Raw genomic sequence first — 19,124 nt, forward strand, 5'->3', positions numbered from 1 at the left:
CAGTGGCTACCATCAAGTCAGAAAATTACATTGAGTTTCTGTCTATTTAACCATAAAGGGGGATAATATTAAGACAAGAATATTTGGCTGCCATGGTATATCAGAAAATCCATTGTAAAAGGAACTGAATCACACATAAAATCCTTATTAGTGTTTCTGGAAGCAGAACATTGCAATTGTTACATTTACCATTGGCTATATCCTTACTTTATGCCCAGCTATGTATTATTGAACTGTGAAGCCTTAGGCATTCTATTCTCTAGCATGTGCCACTCTCAGAAAGACCTAGAACAGAGAAAGGCCTCAATTGTTCCCTTTTTTTTTTTTTTTTTTAAAGTCCTCTAATTAAAAACCTACTGCTTATGATAAAAGTCGACGAGTCCACCAGTTCATTAGGGCGTGGTTACCGCCCATCCAAATGTGCACTTGCAGCCTGGCTTTGCATGTCTTTTCTTAGCCCACAGACTTGAGACATGGCAGGATGGGAAGGGCATCCTCATTGTTACCAGTATCCCAATGGACAGCTCTGCGCCTAGGGAACTTGCCCTTGGGGAGTACAGGGAAACAAGAGGGCAGACAGCCATAGGACAGCCCCAGGACAATAAACAATGCCTACCTTTGTGACCATGCCACCTAGAAGAAAGGGGGGCTGCTTATGTCTCAAATAAGGCTACCAGGTTTTGGAGGTGGATATGTGGGATTAGCAGGGAATTTTCTGAGTGTTGTACAGCTAATTTTTCTGTTGATAAAGAGCCCAATTCCCAAAGAGTGTCTGGAAAACACCCAAACAAGGAAAAACCAGGTGGAAAGAATAAACAAGGCTGAAAGGTCGGTTGTTTGGTTCTGCAATTAATGACAAACTGTCATGTGACAGTTGTTTTGTGGGGAAGGTGGCAGAAAGGGAAAGTATTGGAGGGAAGGGAATCTAGGGTGTTTCCACAGGGTGCCCGAGGTTCATCAGTAAATCACTAACACACTCTAATAAATCTGTAGAGGTGTTGCAGGTAATTAACAGACGCTGTACAAGGGAATGCGGAAAAATCAAGCCAATTAGCAAGCTTGGATGCAACTGAGAAATCATCCACAATGTTAAATTACAACTGGTATTTAATCAATTAAGCAACACATAGGAGGAAAAAAAAGGCAATTTATATTTCTGTTTTCTAATGTTTTCCAAAAGATAAGGTGGGATGTCAGGAGGGACTTCTGTGAGAGACACTCCACCTCTCTGGAGTCTCCATCCTATCCCCCAGGGCCAAGAAAGCAAACAGGATTCCTCAGACCCAGGCAGGGATCCGGACATGTCCACACCAGATGCGGGATAGGACAAGCTGGGAAATGGAGTGGGACCAGGTCGGAAGCAAGGCTGAATCCAGTGTTTGACGTCTGCTGACACCCACAGAGGGTAGCCTTTCTGTGCTCAAGTGTTTTCAGTATCCTGTGGCTTGCTGGGTGTCTGTTAAAATTTCTTTCAGTTGTATTTTATTTTATATGAATTTAAAAATAATTCAAAGGTTCACCATTCCAAAATCTGAATCATTGTTGACTTATAGTGTATGAACTTCAATTTGAGTTTTCATAAGGAAGCAGAGGCCTCTTCTCAGTCCCCTCTCTTAATAATCAACTTTGACTTGGGTCTTATTTCAGGGTCAGGGACTGCATCAGCTTTGTTTGGGAGCCATTGAGAAATTAAAGAGAAATCCTACCTCCTCCTTACAGTTGTCAAAAGTGGAAGAGCTGTGTGTGTCGCCAGATACCTTCCTAGGCACTAGCAAGCACAACTCACTGACACACTTAGCAACAACTGCATTGGTGTTCTCAGGACCCCATCACTCAGCACTTGCCATTGGAACAGTGACAATAAAGAATTTATTTAGTATTCATGTGGATATTACATGTAGTGCCATTGGTATTCAATAGCAATTTAGCATTAGTTAGTGGGCACTTAAAATGCTACCCAGATGATAGATGTCGTAGGACTCTGTGCTTCCTCAAACTCGCCATAAAACACTTACAAACCCATTCCATAAATAAACCTTACCTTCTATAACTTTGTGATTTTTGAAAGAGGGGAGTGTCTTTTAGAGAGCTTTAATATTAACATGTTAGAAGTGAAGAAGCGTCCACACGAGCAACATTCTCAGTTTAAAAAAAAAAAAAAAAGAAGAAGAAGAAAAGAAGCAAAGGAAGACAGGATACTTACTTTTACATTACAGGTTCAAAGCGAACACTACAGGTGGAGTCAAAAAATAACAGCTGGATGACCAATGACTAATGACACGGTGTGGTCTGTCGAGGTGGCAAGCAAAGTCAAGTTGTGGCTGCTGTCCTTGGTGGTAGATACTCACACATGCACTGATGCTGTGAAATCAGCTAGCATGGACATTTGCCCCCACCATGAGATTTGCTCTGGGGAGACAGGTGACAGAACCTCTTGGCTAGCCCAGTGGACTAGGCATGGCTAGTGACAAGAAGATATGAAAAGGATGGCATACTTGCCATTTCAGGCCCAAAGAGCCAACTATCATCACCACATAGATCGTTGAATTAAAAAAATACTCAGTACTCAGTGATTAGTTTTCTAAATTGGCATATATAAATATATATAAATATATATATATATATATATATATATATATATATATATATATCACTCATTGTAGATATAGCATCTTGATTTGTTTCTGAGTGAGCTCTTACTATGAGTGAGAAAGGCTTTTCTCCTTTGAAGAGGAGAAAAAAGAATGTTCTGAGTGTGAAGCCAGCTGCTTCTCTGGACAAGAAATGAAGTGGAGCTGATGTGCAGGGGACAATGACACGGGACAATGGTAGAAGGACTGGCCACTGTGACAACACCATTAACGGCTACAGCCACACTATTCTCTGCCAATCCAGCTTGTGTGACGGTGGTTAGAAAGGAACAGTAAAATCACCAACCTCAGAGTGCTTTCGCCAAATGTCTATGTTCTTGCGCTGAGCTTTCGAGAAATGGTCCCAGGCTTTTTGTCTGGTAGAAGCGTTGAAAACGGCCACAATCTGCTCAACTTTGGTGAACAAGGAAGTCAAACAAGACAAGTAATTTATGTTGTGATCACTCTAGGGAAGCAAAGCAAAGACACTAGGAGTCTATGGATGATGTCACAATAGAAACAACATCATCAATATCCATCCAGTTTGTGCCTTTTTTTTTTTTTTTTGTACTTACATTTTAGCAAGGTTGGGGATGTCTCCCTTCAAGTCTGTCTCCATAACTTTAGGTTAAAACAGATTCTATAGATGACTGGGGAAAGGATCATGGGCATATACCTCCAAGCATCTTTTAGTTTTGTTTGTAAATTTCATATGACAGACTATAGATCTAGATCTATAGCTCTATAGACCCTGACATTGTCATACAAATAAAGGTATAAAAAGCTCTACCTGGCTAGAGGAGTGGAGTGAACCAAATCTGTATTGATTTTCTTTTGCTGCCATCTGAAGGGCTTAAGAACAACCTGCTCAAGACACTACTGTGTCCAAGGTCTAACCTGGGGCAATGAGTAGTGGTGTTATAGCTTCCTTAGGCTCAGGAGGCATTTCCCCCACCCCTGTTCTTTTCTTCTTTAAGGACTGAAGTGAGTCTTCCTGCCCATGGGCTGGTAACAGGAGCCACCCATTCCTTGTGAAGACAGACCAAAGTTTGCCAGAGTAACAGCTCTAGCCTGTGGGTCTGACTTGAATACCTCATGAGGTTTTCTATTTTTTATTGAGTTCATCCCCTATTGTCTGCTGTTCCACAGTCATGTTCATGACTGTCACATGTGTCATGACTCCTGGCTGTCACAGCACTTGAGGTTTGAATCCTATTGCCTTGACCTTATTGATCAATTCTGTGAGCTCCAGGCACAGTGCAGTTTGGATGGTAAATGTTGAGAGACTATGAAAAATCACAATAGAGAGAAAGGGATGGGGTCTTACGGGTTGTTAGGTGTGGGGCCAACCAACTATAGACTCAGTCTTGTTGAACAGTTCTTGATCTGGTAAGCACAGGATTAAAAAGACTAACGCTTTGAATCAGTCACATGACCAAACCTGAACTTCAAAATACTGAGTTCAATTCTTATGGTTGCTAATACTGTATCCCACAATTCTTTCCTAGGTGATTCCTGGGGCTCTGTTATAAAAGAGAACTTCAATTCTCTTTCAGGTCTTCTAATGTTCAAAAAAAGAAAAGTCATGATAGCACGGCCCCCAAAGGTGAGTGACATGCAATTATTAGCACATAAATATTAGCACACAAAATGAACATGCACTTGATGTGCTAGAGTAGTGGTTCTCCACCTGGGGGGGCGGGGTCACAACCCCTTTGGGGATCAAACAACCCTTCCACAGAGATCACCTGAGACCATCTGGAAAGCACAAATATTCATGCAGTGATTAGTAATATCAGTCAACATTACAGTTATGAAGTATCAATAAAAACAATGTTATGGCTGGGGGATCTATATTAAAGGGTTGCAGGGTTAGGAAGGTTGAAAGCCACAGTGCTACAGAGAAGTGAAGCATGTTTCATTCCTCACAACAGTTGGAACATATCCTATAATGCTAATAAATACTTCTTGGTGTTGGTCTTCAGCTATTTACACATGGACCATCCATGTTTGCTATTTCATATTCAAGGGAAAAAAAAAACCTCAATTGTAAATTTTCTTACTTAGAAAACCCATCCCCATACTATACTATGAATGTTTCACTTAATCTTAAGAATTTTTTCCATGGGCATGGCTTGCTTTCTCCCTATGCTTCTGTGGCATCCTTTTTCTGCCTCAGCTGGAGGAGTAAAGTGTCAGATTAGTCACCTTGGGCCACCATAAGTGCTCAAGGGAGTGGCCACTCAGCTTTTCCGCTGCTGATTCTTCAGGCCAGAATCATGGGTTATTTTGGCGGCCTCTTGCAGGATCAATCCAGAAGAGCCAGCAGTCAGCTCAGGACCTCAGGAATGGTACCAGTGCTACCATTGGTAGGGTTGGTGACCATAGCTTAAACAACAAAACTCTTTGGTATCACTTAGAAGAGGAAAAGCAATGGGGGGGGGGGTCAACGTGAGTATTTGTGTGGTGATAATCGAAGCTCTGCTGTCTACTAAAGAAGACTCTTATTGAAGATGACACAGTAAAGAGTACATGATGTATACTCATAAATAGAGAAGGGAATGAAAGGAAGAGATACCACTAACAAACATGGAGAAGTAGCAGGAAAACAGAAGCCAGAGCCTGGCTCACCATGATACAGGTTAAGAGTGAAAGCATCTATTCAGGGATGTTTGCCGATCGAAGGTATGTGCCTCAGTTAGTTAGAGGACTTGATTACTTTATTTGAGGTCATAAAGTAAACTCATTCATTCATTCATTCATTCATCCATCCATCCATTCATCCATTCAACAAACACCTGGGAATCTGGTCAAATACCAGGCAGCCAATTACTAGAAATGTACACATTGAACATTAGTCTTGTTTTGATGAGATCTAAGTCTGGAGATGATAAAGAAATGAAAGCAGATAATTACTCTGTACAGAAGAGGTATGTTGAACCACTTCGCAGAAAATAGAGTACAAAGTGGCTAAGTCAGGATCATGGAAAAGGGGATCCTGCCAGGAAGAAGGTGACATTTTGCCAGGCCTTAGTTGGTGACTCACCACTTGCTCAGCAAAGGAATCAGGGTGGCTTTTTGCAAGGCTGGAGCTTTGGGAGGGCTTCACATGGAAGTCACTGGAAGGGAGGAGGCTAAGACCATGAGAGACGACGTGCAGAAGGACCACCATGTGTTAATCCAGGCTGTGTAGTCAGGGGACACGTGCCAGTGTGAGCGTGGAAGACTTGAAGAAGGCATGGATTAAAGCAGAAGCTATGAATGGAAGGTGGAATGAGCAGCCATCTGACAGGAAGCAGCTAGGGGGTGACTTGCTAAGAGGATGTGGGGAGGCAGGAGGGAGGCCAGGATGACTCAAGCTTGGGAAGAACATCAGGGATGCAGAGAGCAGGCACAGAGGGAGCTGGCTCTGAGACACACTGAGCGTGAGGATGTGATGATGGCCACCCAAATGGAGCTGATCTATAAATCAAGGTTCAGAAAAGCATCAGAACTTCAAAGATATGCCTCAGATGCTCAGGGTGTTATCTCAATCTCTTATAGAGTTCTCCAAGAAATTATGACATTTTTATACTTCCTACCTCATTGTCCCCTCACTCCCACCCCACACACAAAACACTCAGAAAAGTAAAAATGGTACAACTCAATTTAGGTTTGAAATGTATTCTCACATCATTTACATTGCACAGTCCCAGACATTTGTCTTGCAAGTCAAAGTGTTCAGGCTCATGAAAGAGCTGGGGTGAATTCTTTGGGAAAAGCCACTTCAAAGACAATGTCCCAGTGAATGGGGTACAAGAGTGCCTGGCTTTATAACCACCAATCAGGATGGTGTAGTCATGATGTCACTGATGGACCATATGCTGTCCACTGTTTCTGTGGAAGACTAAAGAAGCTCGTGGTGAACACTGTGCTCACTGCTTCCCTGGCATCGTCCCCATTGCTGATTCTATGTGCAGTGCAGCCACACATAATTACTAACTGAAGGGGACCCACAACTTCCCTCCTCAGAGAAAGGGATACAGAGTGCATAGGATGGATGGCCTTTATTCGTAGCAGCAGCTCACAGACAGTTGTGCTGGAGAACACATTCAGATTAACAAACTACACGGTGCCTACACCACTGTAGCAGTCTGTAAGGTAGGAAGGACACCAGGATTCTGTATCAGAGGAGAAGCTTACGTCTTGCACCAAGAACAGAGTGCTACCCTTCTTTTAAATTATTATTTTAAAAAGCAAAAACTATTGCCCTGATAATTCAGAGTTATCATCTATACAGCTTTCAATCAGAAAATGTATACTTGCCAGGCCCACTGTGCAATGCTTGCTTATGCCATCCTTTGTGTTCTATGGGTTTTCCGAGGATCATGAGAAAAGTCAAAGCCATCAACTCTTTAGAAGCTTGCAGGGATGCCAGTCTTCAACAGATGCCATCCTAGAGTGTCTACTATGTCCAATGGGCTTAAATTAACATGAGAAAGGGGCATGTAGACTTCATGAGTGTGCCAATTACCCTCGGTGGCTCTAAATCCCTACTTGTAATTATCCTTTAGGCTAGGCATGTGCACATGTGCAGACACATTCAGACACAAAACATGCAAACAGACATATGGGTAATTTAATGTAAAAAAAAATACTTCTTGGGCCTGGAGAGTTGGCACCAAGACCACTGGTTCTTCCAGAAGATAGGGTTCTATTCCCAGAATCCACATGGTGGCTTACAACTGTCTGTGACACAAGTCCCAGAGGATGTGACACTCTCTTCTGGCTTCCATGGGCACCAGGCATGGGGGTGGTGCACAAACATACATGTAAGCAAATACATATATATGTATAAACAAAAACATTTCTTAAAAACTATCTAGTTTACAAACCTTCTTTTGTGCTTTCCCCTTGTCCTAGATGTTTAGACATCTGGGTATAGAGCAGATTTCTTTCTTGATAGAATAACTCAATTAAGTACTTTAAAAATTCTGATAGCAACTTTACTCAGAATAGCCAAAGAGGCTATGAATAGATATAAACTAATGTATTAATTGAAAATTAGACATACCATAGTGTAGAAAAATTCATGGAAAATCATGAAGTATTAACACCTATTATACTATAGATGTTCCTTGAGAAAACTATGCTTGGTTAGTCACCAAAACCATAGGTGACAATTCTTTCCATATAAATGTCCAGAAGAAGGAACTAACTACATACAAGGTAGGTGCTTGTCTCTGATTGAGGAGAAGGAAGGATCTAGGAGCTATATCACCTAGTGACATGATAGCTATGAATACTATATTGTAGTATTGTTTAAAGAGATGACACTATTCTCCATCTAGCTGTGATGAAGACTGTAAGAATCAGGGAGCACTGAAAACCATTGACTTGTACACAACTAAAGGAGCCAAGCGAGGGGCTAAGTACACATCTCAGCAAGCAGCTTCCAAGAAAACTACATCAGAAATTTGACCTGAAGTCTTACAACGTTTAGTTTCGATGCTACTGAACTGCAATCAACTTCAGTTAAGATCCCCACATTGGGCCACTGGCCACCAAGCTAACACCACAGTTCTACCTCTGTTCTTATGGTGGTCGCTCTCGTGGTAGGACCATTTGGTTGCAAATCTGAGTCTGTGATCTGCAGTGGGTCAATTTTAGGTAATACCACCAGGCAGAGTAGAATTTTCTCAAGTGAAAGTGTCTTTAACTCTGGGGGCTGCTCTTTGCCATCTCTCCTGTTGTGGTGTAATGGTTGTCCTTACAGGACATTGCTGGACCCAATACTCTGGAAGTGGCAAAAAGGTTACATGTTTTGGAAGTTGGGTTTGTGAAGCCTGAACCAGGCTGAGCCCAGTAGAAGCCTCCTGCCATTGGGTGAGTAGTCCATAGTTTGCATCATTTTTCTCTCTTCCCAGTTCACTGTCCTAGAGCAGCCTGTGGCCCTACAAGGGTCTTGCTGTTCTATCTGCAGGTCTCAGGATCTCTGTACCTATCTTCATGTCTGTTTCCCTCTTGGGATTCCTCTGGCTCCACTTGGTGTTCCTTGGGGTCTGGAACCCAGTGGCTTGACCATCTATCTAGCATCCTTCCTTGAAAGGGATCTCCCAGCTCCAAGGCAGAGGTACTAGACAGCAAGAGTGGCAGCCCCGGGCCTCCTCAGCAGGAACAGAGCGTGGCCAAGAAAATTCCAGCAATTCTTTATGAACTATCATGAGAAGCATTTGTCTTTAGTCTTCCAGAGGAAGAGGAGCTTAAAACAGGACAACCATTGATGCAGGCAACAGTTAAACAAGCTCTCTGGAGGAAAAGTGGAACATTCAGTGCAGATCCCAGATTCTGGGACTGTATAAGATCTTTGAAGTTTTAGCATGGGGCAAAGAAGCATTGGAAGCAACGAGATACAAGGACAAACACCTTGAAAGAACATAGTCCCTTTTTCTTTGCTCCTCTCCCCTATGGCCCTAGTACTTCCAATATCCCGTGTTCCAGCTATATGGTTGTGAAAAACCCTTAAATCCATTTAGTGTCCCAAATATCTGGAGCAACTGATTACATTCTCCCCAGCAGCAGGCTTTCCTACATAAAGCACCTCAAACAAATCTTACAAGCCTAATTTTTGTTTTTAATGCTACCAGGCTCATGGGAGAGTTTTAACCCTATAGGGTTCAGAAGAATCCCCCCCCCCCTTTTTTTTTTTTTTTTTTTTTTTTTTTTTTTTTTTTTTTTTTGCTTTTGAGTGATATTTCCAAATCTTTAGTGAATAGCTCAGAAGGAATTTTCAAAGGCATATATCAAATGAAATAGTTGACCCCACCCCCAGTCTGTTACCAAGTCTTTAAATACTAAAAGCTGGGTGTGGGGAATCCTTCATTGGAAGGAGGGATAAGAGAAGAGAGCCAAGACTTTAGATGGAGTTGTGGAGCTGATATGGAGCTGAGCATAGGTGGAAGACTTGTCAGGGAGACATACAGACATACACACACACACACACACACACACACACACACACACACACACACACACATAAACACAGAGAGAGACAGAGACAGAGACAGACAGAGAGAGAGACACAGACATACACACACACACAGAGAGAGAGAGACAGAGAGAGAGAGAGAGAATACCATCAGTGATTCCAGTCTCAGAACTGACTCATAGTGGTAGAACAGATGTCCGAGGGAAGCAGTAAGCACCGGCCCCCATGGAGGAGGCAGCTACATCAGATGCTGAAACTCCTGACTCCTGCATGGTCTTGTGACAGAAAGGAACTGCATAGAGAGGAGTCAAGGAAGCAGAATATAATGATGGCTATGCTTAAAAGAGGTCTGGACTAAACTTACAAGCTGAGGAGGAACAGGGCAGTTAGGAGCTTTGTCTTGAGATGTCTTGAGATGTCTTGAGATGAAGAACATCATGTGACACTGAATTCATTATGGACCTGCTAAACTTGAGTCCTAAAATGCCAACTCCAAACTTGATTTCTCAACTTCTTGGTTAGATGAGGAAAAACAACTTTTTCTATTAGGGAATCGGATGCTAAAAAAAAAAAAAAAAAAAATTCTTTTTTGTGGAGAATTCCGGGTAAGCAGGAAATGGTCAAACTGCTCAAATAAATAAATATAAGAACATCAGACAGACAATGGGATAAATACCTAGTTCACAGGAATCCTAGTCCATTAGGGTGAATTGCAGACTTGCTTGTGTAGAGAGCAGGTGAAGTTCTGAGTGCAAGTGTACGGTTGATACAAGGGTGGCCATGTTGAAGACCCCTGTACCACAGCATCATGAGAGCAGCAAAGCCGAGGCTTGGAGGGATGAAGAAGACTTCTTTTGGTATGAGTGCCAATGTTGTATCAGCGTACACCCACCAAAGCTTCCTCCTCCCTTTAGATCGCTTCCCTAAAGAGCCTGCTCCTACTGAGATCAGCTAACCCTGACTCCTTGGTCAGCTGTGTATAGACAAGAAGATGTCTCCTTGTTTATCAGTATGCAATAACTCTGCCTTCTGTTCAATGGTGTACACCACCACCACTTCCCTGTTCAGCTGCATACATCTGCTGAGCTTCGCAGATGCTGTACCTTCTCTATCAGAGAAGCCTAGCCCATGGGATTCCAACTTCTCTTTGTGTCTCTGTGCTTGTCCTTTCTTCATTCCCTTCAATCCAGTAAGGTCAATCCCTGGGGCCGTGTGAAGGTGCAGCACCCTTGCTAATGCATGTGTCCAAATGGGGTTGGGGTGGGGGTACCTGACTGGTTGATGCTATCTAAGTGGCTCTGATGCATGGTAAAATTTAACCTTTGTGTCAGAACAGGATCATGTCTATTCATATATACCCACATAGGCCAAAGTCTTTAAGCACCGAGTTATTTAATGTGCTGACACTGTACTAGATGCTCTGGGTAAGAAAGAGTCAAAGACCTGGCCAGGTCTTCACTGGCTTCAGACAAAGGAGGAGAGAGTCACAGGTGATTAGGTGATTTACTAACGGAGAAAGGCTGCAAGGATTTCCAAGGCAGGGTGCCAAGGGAGTCTGGAAAGGGCTCAGTAACCATGAGTGAATTGAAGGCAAGTAAAAATTTCCGGGACAAAGAAGCCAAACCTTCAAGGTTGTGACTATGCAGGAAGTTGTTTGCCTCCCTACAAAATGTTATTGAGGAAATGGAACCATAAGGCAGAAGAATCAAAGTGTCTGGATGAAGGGCCTTTCCTTCTTTGTCTCTACTAAGCTAGCTTCTGATTCTCTCAGTTTTAAGTCCTGAGCCCTCCAGCTTTGACTGAAATCTATTGTTCTTAATGTAGAAATACGCTTAGGGAGAACAATAAGCCTCAGTGGGAAACTGAGCAGGGCTTGTTTAACAGTTTCCTCTAAGATAGGAACATTCCATCCTACAGGGAAGTTTCTTAAACAAAAAGGTAAACAACTCAAACTAACATCAGGAAGTCCCTGAAACTGAACAGATTCACTGTTCTAGTAAACAGTGAAAGCTGAGTGTCCCTCTCAGAGAAGCTAAGCAGCAAAGACAATTCTGAAACCAGACCCAATGCCTGGAAGAAGAGAAAACAACCAGCTGCCTAGAAGAAATTAAACCAACTGAGGGTACCAGGAGAGGACATTTTCCAACCTGTTGATCTGCCTGCAGCCTATGCAATATGCTTCAGATTCCCAGCTGTGTGAGCTGCCACCCATATTGGAAGGGCTTTGGTGAGGCAGCTGTCTTCGAGTCACTTCTGCTTCTGTAACTCTTCACCCATAATATAAGAAAGCCCTGGTATAACTCATGGTTCACCAAGTTGGACTTTGGTGGTACGGTGGTCTGTTGTGAGCTTCCTATCTGAAATAAGTAGTCTTCTTCCAGGAAAAGTTTTGTCACACAACAGAGTTGAGGGATTGCTATCAGGCTGTGACACTGGGGTAGTTATAGGAGAGAAAGACAGGGCTAGGGAGCTAACGTTTTGCATTTGGGATCACTGGCTGGGTATGGACCCAGCCTTTGGCCTTCTCAGCTACAAGGTAAAGAACACTGCACTAGGTTAGTGGTTCTTGACCTCCCTAATGCTGTGACACTTAATACAGTTTCTCGTGTTGTGGTGATCCCCAACCATGAAATTATTTTCATCACTGTAATTTTGCGACTGTTATGAGTCATAATGTAAATATCTGATATGTAGGATATCTGATATGCTACTCCTGTGAAAGGGTTATTTGAGAGAGGCACAGGTTGACCACTGCACTAGGCAATACTAAGTCTGCTCTCAGGTACTGGGTATCTCTGGGCCAGGGGTCAGGGCTCAGTGTGTGCTGTTTAGGTCTGGAAAGAATCCACTGACATTCCAGCTCCTTCCACACTCCTTCTGGGACGACTTCTTCCTTTGGCAAAATGAGGTGAAGATATACTCTCTGCCTCAAGAACAATTCATCTCTGTCTCAGAGTGATTTGTTCTCACTTAGAACAAATGCCTTCCTTTTAAACTAAGTTTTGTTAAAAAAAAAAAAAAAAAAAATCTTTTGAGTGGATTCTGACTGCTAAGCCACCAACAGACATGTGCTCCCTGCCCCTCCCTCCTGTATTTCATAGAAGCCTTTTGTTTAGTCCCCAGGACTGTCAGCCATGCAAGGTACCCAAGGGTTTTAGTACTGGATGAAGATGTGTTTTTTCTGAGATAATTCGTTAATGATCATGGTGTATATTGAAGCTTGAAATGAGGCCTTCCACAGTTCTTGTCTGTTCTAGAGGGTAAGGCTTAATTTTTCTCTCACATATTTTGGTGTGATGAAAATGTTGTTTGTAAACTTAGAATTGTATTTTTGGTAAAACTGAAAGGAAAGATACTCAAAAGGGTCCATTCAATGGTGGCAAGCTTTTAGTGTCCTCTGTCAGTTTTGGTACTGTGAGAAATAGATAATGTGTTGCTCATCTTTCATTTGAAGCCTTCATACATTATTTTCTTTGGATATTTATTCCCCAAGACCAAAGAACGTACTGTCTTTTTTTCCTTCCCATCCCTTTCCTTTTCTCTTCTCTTCTCTTCTCTTCTCTTCTCTTCTCTTCTCTTCTCTTCTCTTCTCTTCTCTCTCTCTCTCTCTCTCTCTCTCTCTCTCTCTCTCTCTGGAAATAACATTTTAAGCATTCAATGTTTTAGTAAATAATATCCATCAACATGATATTGAGGAGAAAAAGAAAAGCTGTCAAGTTCAAGTTCCTAAAAGGCATCACAGAGATGTTTATATTTTACCCCCTTCCCTTGGACGAGCTACGGCAATGACTTCCACAGGCGTGGGAAAACATTTTAACACTTCATAAAATTCTTTTTCGACAGCAGGGGACACAGGAACCAAATTTCCCTTGGTGGAAATAACAAACATTTAGCTGAGATGTCCCTGAGAAGAAAATGATTTCAGAGAAAGCCTTTTAGGCTGAAGAAATGTGGAGGAGGACACCAGTCTGCCTATATGAGGGTGGGGGTGCATGGAGGTCAGAAACCCTCGTATTTCACTCCAGCACTTAGCATATGACCTGGCACTTAGCAGGGCTCTAGTAAATATTTGTGGGATGATTTTAATCATTCATTCCAACAGCAGAGGCTTTTATGATTTCAGCAGGGAAGACAGATGAGGGCGTGACAGGGGGGATGTCAGAGCATTGCAGAGCCGCCTCTGACAATAACTCTGACCAGCTTTGGCACCTGCAGGACTCTGGGCACGTGTGCTTGTGGTGGAAATGTAGCTCCCGATACTCACAGCAGCTCCAGAGGCAGCCACCACAGCGAGGCACTGGCATCCACGCAGCAGGGATGACTGTCTGCTCCTCAGTTCTCAGATCACCTGATGAGAGGTGAACTAGACATCACGTAGGTCCTGCCTACCTTCTTGCCTTTAGATATCCAGATCTAAGTTGTACACAGGACAGGCAAGGACTACGGGCTATTATGGTACCTCAGGGGATTATCTGGGCAAACCTTTTCATCACAGAAAGGAGGACACAGAGATTCAAGGGCTTAGAAGACTTTCCTGAGGGGATATGGCTAATTACTGCTTGAGCTGAGATTAGAGCTGGGATCTCTTCAAACCTAGTCAAAAGCATCCACATCATTTGCTGTTTTTGAAGACTGAAAATGAGACTAGTGCCACTTCCTCTCATAGAAATGGACAAAGTCAGGATGCATGATGGTTGAAACTGTCCCATTCAGAGTAGTAAGAATAAGGTAATCCTACTCTCTCATAACGTACGTATATTCTGTGTGTTCTAGTTTAAACAGAATCCATATTAGTGCTGAGTCAATTCAGATCACAGTATTACACACACACACATGCATACATTACACACAGGCACACATGCACGCATGTACACACTCACCCACCTCCAAACTAGAAAAGCTTTAGAATGTGTTCTGAAGTTACTGCTTTGCAGCCCGATTTCCAAGTCCAGTTTTGGTTTCCTCCATGCCTGGCAAATGCCGGGTATCTCTAGCCAGGACTTGTGTGTGCTTTTACAAACACTGCCAAGATCAGGAGTCAACGATGTGGTGAGGTAAGAAAAGTGAACAGTGCACATGGCTTGCATCCCTGGAATAAAATCATTCTAGAAGCACATGAAATAAACCTGACGCACATAGCTGCAGTTGTTGGGACTCGAGTAAAGACAGTGATGATGGGTGCGGACAGACTGGACAGGCTTCAGGGAGGAAGGGCAGGGGGTTTGAATCTGGTATGGGAGGTGAAGTCTTTCAGGCCAGGAAACAGCAGAACAGTGCGTGGCTGGGTAAGGGTCGGGGTTGAGGGTTGGAGGGCGTGCCAGAAATACACATTTCAGTGCCAAGCCAGATAGCCATGTTTCTGTTTGCTGTACTGCCACTGACCCTCTGAGTCTCTTCCTGTAAACTCAAGTTAGCAGTTTTGATGGTGTCCTCCCCTGAGCACTTTCCATTCTTATTAAAACAAACAAACAAAACCAAACCAGACATTGGTGCTAGAAAACAACAACAAAAACAAACTATTCAGATGGCCAAGGGTCTGAGGGAGTGAAGGAAACTTAGAAGCAAGATCCTTAGCCTTCACTCTGACATTATAGTTTTTAATTTTCATTCATGCTTACTATATTTATGCATCTTTCTGTATTTAATATTAATAGGCCCTTTTCTATTGCTGAACATAGCTACTGCTCCTTGATACTTTATGGCAAAGCTCGGATGAAAATAATGCCTACTGGACTCATTACAAACATGTGCAAACATGTGTTTCCAGAACATGTGCAAATGATGGCCAAAGAGCACACCAGAAAAGCTAGAAGGTAACTGATGGCGTTGGAAGTATACAAGATGTCAAGAACATTGCTGATTTCTTTCTTCTAGCTGGCTAGCTGGTTAGCTGGCAACAAAAGCAGCTCTTTAAACGCTTCAACTGGGTATGACCTTTTTGGAGTAGGCGTGGCACTGTGGGTGTGGGCTTTAAGACCCTCATCCTAGCTTGCCTATGAGAGTCTTCCACTAGCAGCCTTCAGATGAAGATGTAGAATTCTCAGCTCTGCCTGCCCCATGCCTGCCTGGACACTGCCATGATCCCCTCTTGATGAAAATGGACTGAACCTCGAAACCTGTAAGCCAACTCCAATTAATTGTTCTTTATAAGACTTACATTGGTCATGGTGTCTGTTCACAGCAGTAAAACCCTGACTAAGACAGTCCTGCTGCCTAATGAGGAGATCATGTAGTTGAAAGTAAGCTGAGATATTAGCTTCTGGATATCAATACTACACAACCCCAACCTCAGAAAGCCAAGTGTAATTCACGTAGAGTTTGTCAGGAATATTAATATAGAAGAATGGGCTTTGACTGGGTCTGAATTTGGAAATTAACAAATATGTTAATCAGCAGTTACTGTGTTCAAAGCAGACATGTGGCATTAATTCTAGAACCAGGTTTCCCATAACTGGACCAAGTCTGGGAAACTAGATATACCAACAAAACCCCATTAAGAAAGAGAACAGACTCAGGTCAGGAGATGTAACAGACTCATTCAGGGGGCAGGGAGCTAGTGAAGTCCTGAGTGAGTGTGTCCTTGACACAAGCAAGGCTTTGCTAAGGGCTGCAGTGCCCCATGGGAGTGGCAAAGCCTTCTTGGGTCCCTGTGAGGATGATGAGTGTGCAGAAAATGTCCCCTATAGCTCCTCCTCCATATTTACAGGCTGAAGACTGTTCTCTACAGCCCAGTCCTACTGAGATTTGCTAAACCTACCGCCTTGTTCCTCTGTGTACAATGGCCATGCTTCCTTGTTCAACTATATATAATAAGCATGCTGAGTTTCCCAGTGCTGGAGTGAGAGAGCCATGCACAACCACTTTCAGTTTTTTCCTGTCTGTGTGTCTTGTTGTTTCTTCGTTCCCTCCCTACTTCACTTAGATAGATCCTGAAGCCATGCATAGCATGTCCACAGAGCGATGAGACAGGCACACTGCCTTCCAGGTCAGTGAGGCCACTGCTAATATTTTCAGAGTGGATGTGAGGATGTTGTTCCCTTAGTGTTCAGGGAGTGGTCATCATTGCACAGAAGCACACGCAAGAGAATGGGAAGTTGAGGTTGTTAATGGAGCCATGTGACCTGGTCTGTTTGATTCCAGCTCAGGCTCCACACGATGCTTCCTCTGTCTTCAAGTCATACTGGAAGAGTTTGGCTTTCATGGATATGTCCCTCTGAGCTACAGATGGGGCACATACTCCTCAGCCAGCACTGAGCTGTCAACATCAGCTGGGGTTTTCACAGTCTGCTGATAACTGCCCATTACTGAAATACTACTGAGAGCCGAATTACAGAGCTAAGGAGAGCCCTCCCAAAGAGTGCTGGGTAGATGATAAACCTAAAGGTTGTTGGAAGGTTATACAGGGGAAGGGTCCAGCATCGGTGTCTCTGCTGACCTTCATACAACCCTACTAATAGCCTCTAGCCTGGCACAGTGATTTTCAATGAGAGCACAGCCAGCAAGCTTTCTTTGATTTATTTGATTCATTATACATGCAGGCTGAAACCCTATTACCCACGAAAACTGCCCTCTTTCTATTCCCTCCTCTTTTCTGTTTTGAGACAGGGTCTTACTTATCTAGTCTAGGCTGCCCTTACAGCCATGCCTCAGCCTCCCCAGCATTGGGATCACGGTGTACCACACACGTGGCTCTGAGCGGTGTCTGAGTGAAGTTGTGTCAGGCTCTCTTCTCACCTGTTATGCAGCTTACCCATTGCTTACTGATTCCCTCCCTCCCTCCCCAGTCCGGAATACAATAGGTCTGTCTCTTCTAACCCGTGTGTCCCTCCTCATTTCACTCATAACCCAGGATCTCATCCCACACCTGCACAAATGTCACAAAGGTACTCTGGTGGAAAGGCCATCAGAAGAAGGGGGACTAAAAGACCTCCCAAGAGGATGACCTTTCAACTAACACCTAAAGGGTGAGAAAGACCGCAGCACGAATAGAAGGAGACGAGCAAGGTGAGCAGAGGGAACCAAATGTATGAAAGCCCGGAGGTGGGAGGCGGCTTTGTTGACCTCGGGAAGGATAAGGCTGGTGAGGATGACCATTGAGTCCAGTGGGAACTGATGCTGAGGCTGGGAAGGGTGAAAAGTACTTAAGGTAGAATGGGAAGCTACCTGAAGGTGGGGTGGAGGTGGGGCGCTCAGATGTCTGTCAGATGGCATGCGAATGGGAAATTGGAAAGGAAAGACAATAGTGCTTCCCAGAAGCCCCTTACTCTTCCATATTGTGAGCAACTCAAGCTTATCCTAGAGATCAGTGTCCAGCTGGGACTTCTGTTTCCCACTTTCCTTGTCGTTAGGCTTGGCCACATATAGCCTGTTGGGCCCAGTGAGGCATGCATGGAAACCTTGAACCACTGCACCAGTCTGCAAACATTAATGTCTGCTTTTTCCTGTGTGTGAAGCCAACGAGGTTGGTAGAGATTTCTGGACAAGTGGACACTACATCTAACGGACACATTAGGCAATGCCAAGTGCATAGGTACCATGAATGTGAGCAGTGGCCATCAAAATGAGACACTTGTGCCACACAGGGCTGTGCTTTTTCAGGTAGAAACGTGGTTGGAAGCCATGTGCCCAAACAGTAGACCTTTGTTGATGGGAGGAAGAGTATAAAAAGCACTTACAAGATGTTAGTCAAAGGATTTATTTAAACGGGAAAGGAAAGCCAGAAAAAGGAAAAGGCTGGGAGATTGAAGGCTAGAGCTCAGTAATCTGCATTTTAAGAGCCATCTCTGGCAGCCATCTCCACTAGGCATGGGCTTCCTTGATTTAAACTTCACTGATTCCTCAGGGGGAGCCCCAGTCCCTGTGTGTTCCTCTCGGCTCAGGCATCAGGTAGAGGCTCCAAGGCTGGATGGCCCATCCTGAGCTTTACCACCATGAAGCCCATTGATGATATACATTGTATCCCGTCTACTTAGTTGTTTCAAATCTGGCCCGAGGGCAGGAAGGCTTGTTCTATTCCCCCAGCCTCCTTTCCACTAGTCCCTATGGAATATCACTGCATGCAAGGAGAGCATGATTCTCTCCTATTCTAACCCGTGGCTTCCCAGCTGCTGCCAAGGGCCGGGTCCTTGCAAAAGGAGACAATAAATGGCATGCGGATGCAGACGCAGATGGCGAGGTGGTTAGAATCGAGTCCCCTGAGCAAAGAGTAAGTGGACAGTAACCACTCTACTGTTTGGGCACACGGACTCTGTTTTTTTCCAATATGTTTTGGCCTTTCTTTTTTCTCTGCCAACCCACTCTTACCTTCTCTCTGGCCACTCATCCGCTGCTGTCGTTCTTCCTTTCAAAGCTAGAGTCAGTATTAACTTTCCTTATTCTCCCCCTGGCAGTCCTAACTCTAGTGTGGCTGGACCTCCAGAGCTGGGTCAAAGGCTCTTCAGTGCTGAGGAGATTTGCTAGCGTGGTACCGACTGAGGTGGAACGCACCTGTTTCCCACAATCCTTTTCTTTCAAGGCTAAGTGCTCCT

General features: G+C 43.8%; 1 protein-coding gene across 6 annotated transcripts in view; it reads right to left on the reverse strand.

Annotated features, from left to right (window-relative positions):
• Enox1 (ecto-NOX disulfide-thiol exchanger 1) overlaps positions 1 to 19,124 on the reverse strand; it is a 547,589-nt gene that overhangs the window by 108,231 nt on the left and 420,234 nt on the right. For all 6 annotated transcript variants that reach the window (XM_034498830.2, XM_076930694.1, XM_076930695.1 and 3 more), the window contains exon 12: positions 2,938 to 3,044. In XM_034498830.2, coding sequence (XP_034354721.1) covers positions 2,938 to 3,044 — 107 coding nt within the window. The remainder of the gene's footprint in view (positions 1 to 2,937; positions 3,045 to 19,124) is intronic.

The sequence above is a fragment of the Arvicanthis niloticus genome, chromosome 3 (genome assembly GCF_011762505.2).
Source record: "Arvicanthis niloticus isolate mArvNil1 chromosome 3, mArvNil1.pat.X, whole genome shotgun sequence".
In the NCBI taxonomy this organism is placed as follows: domain Eukaryota; kingdom Metazoa; phylum Chordata; class Mammalia; order Rodentia; family Muridae; genus Arvicanthis; species Arvicanthis niloticus.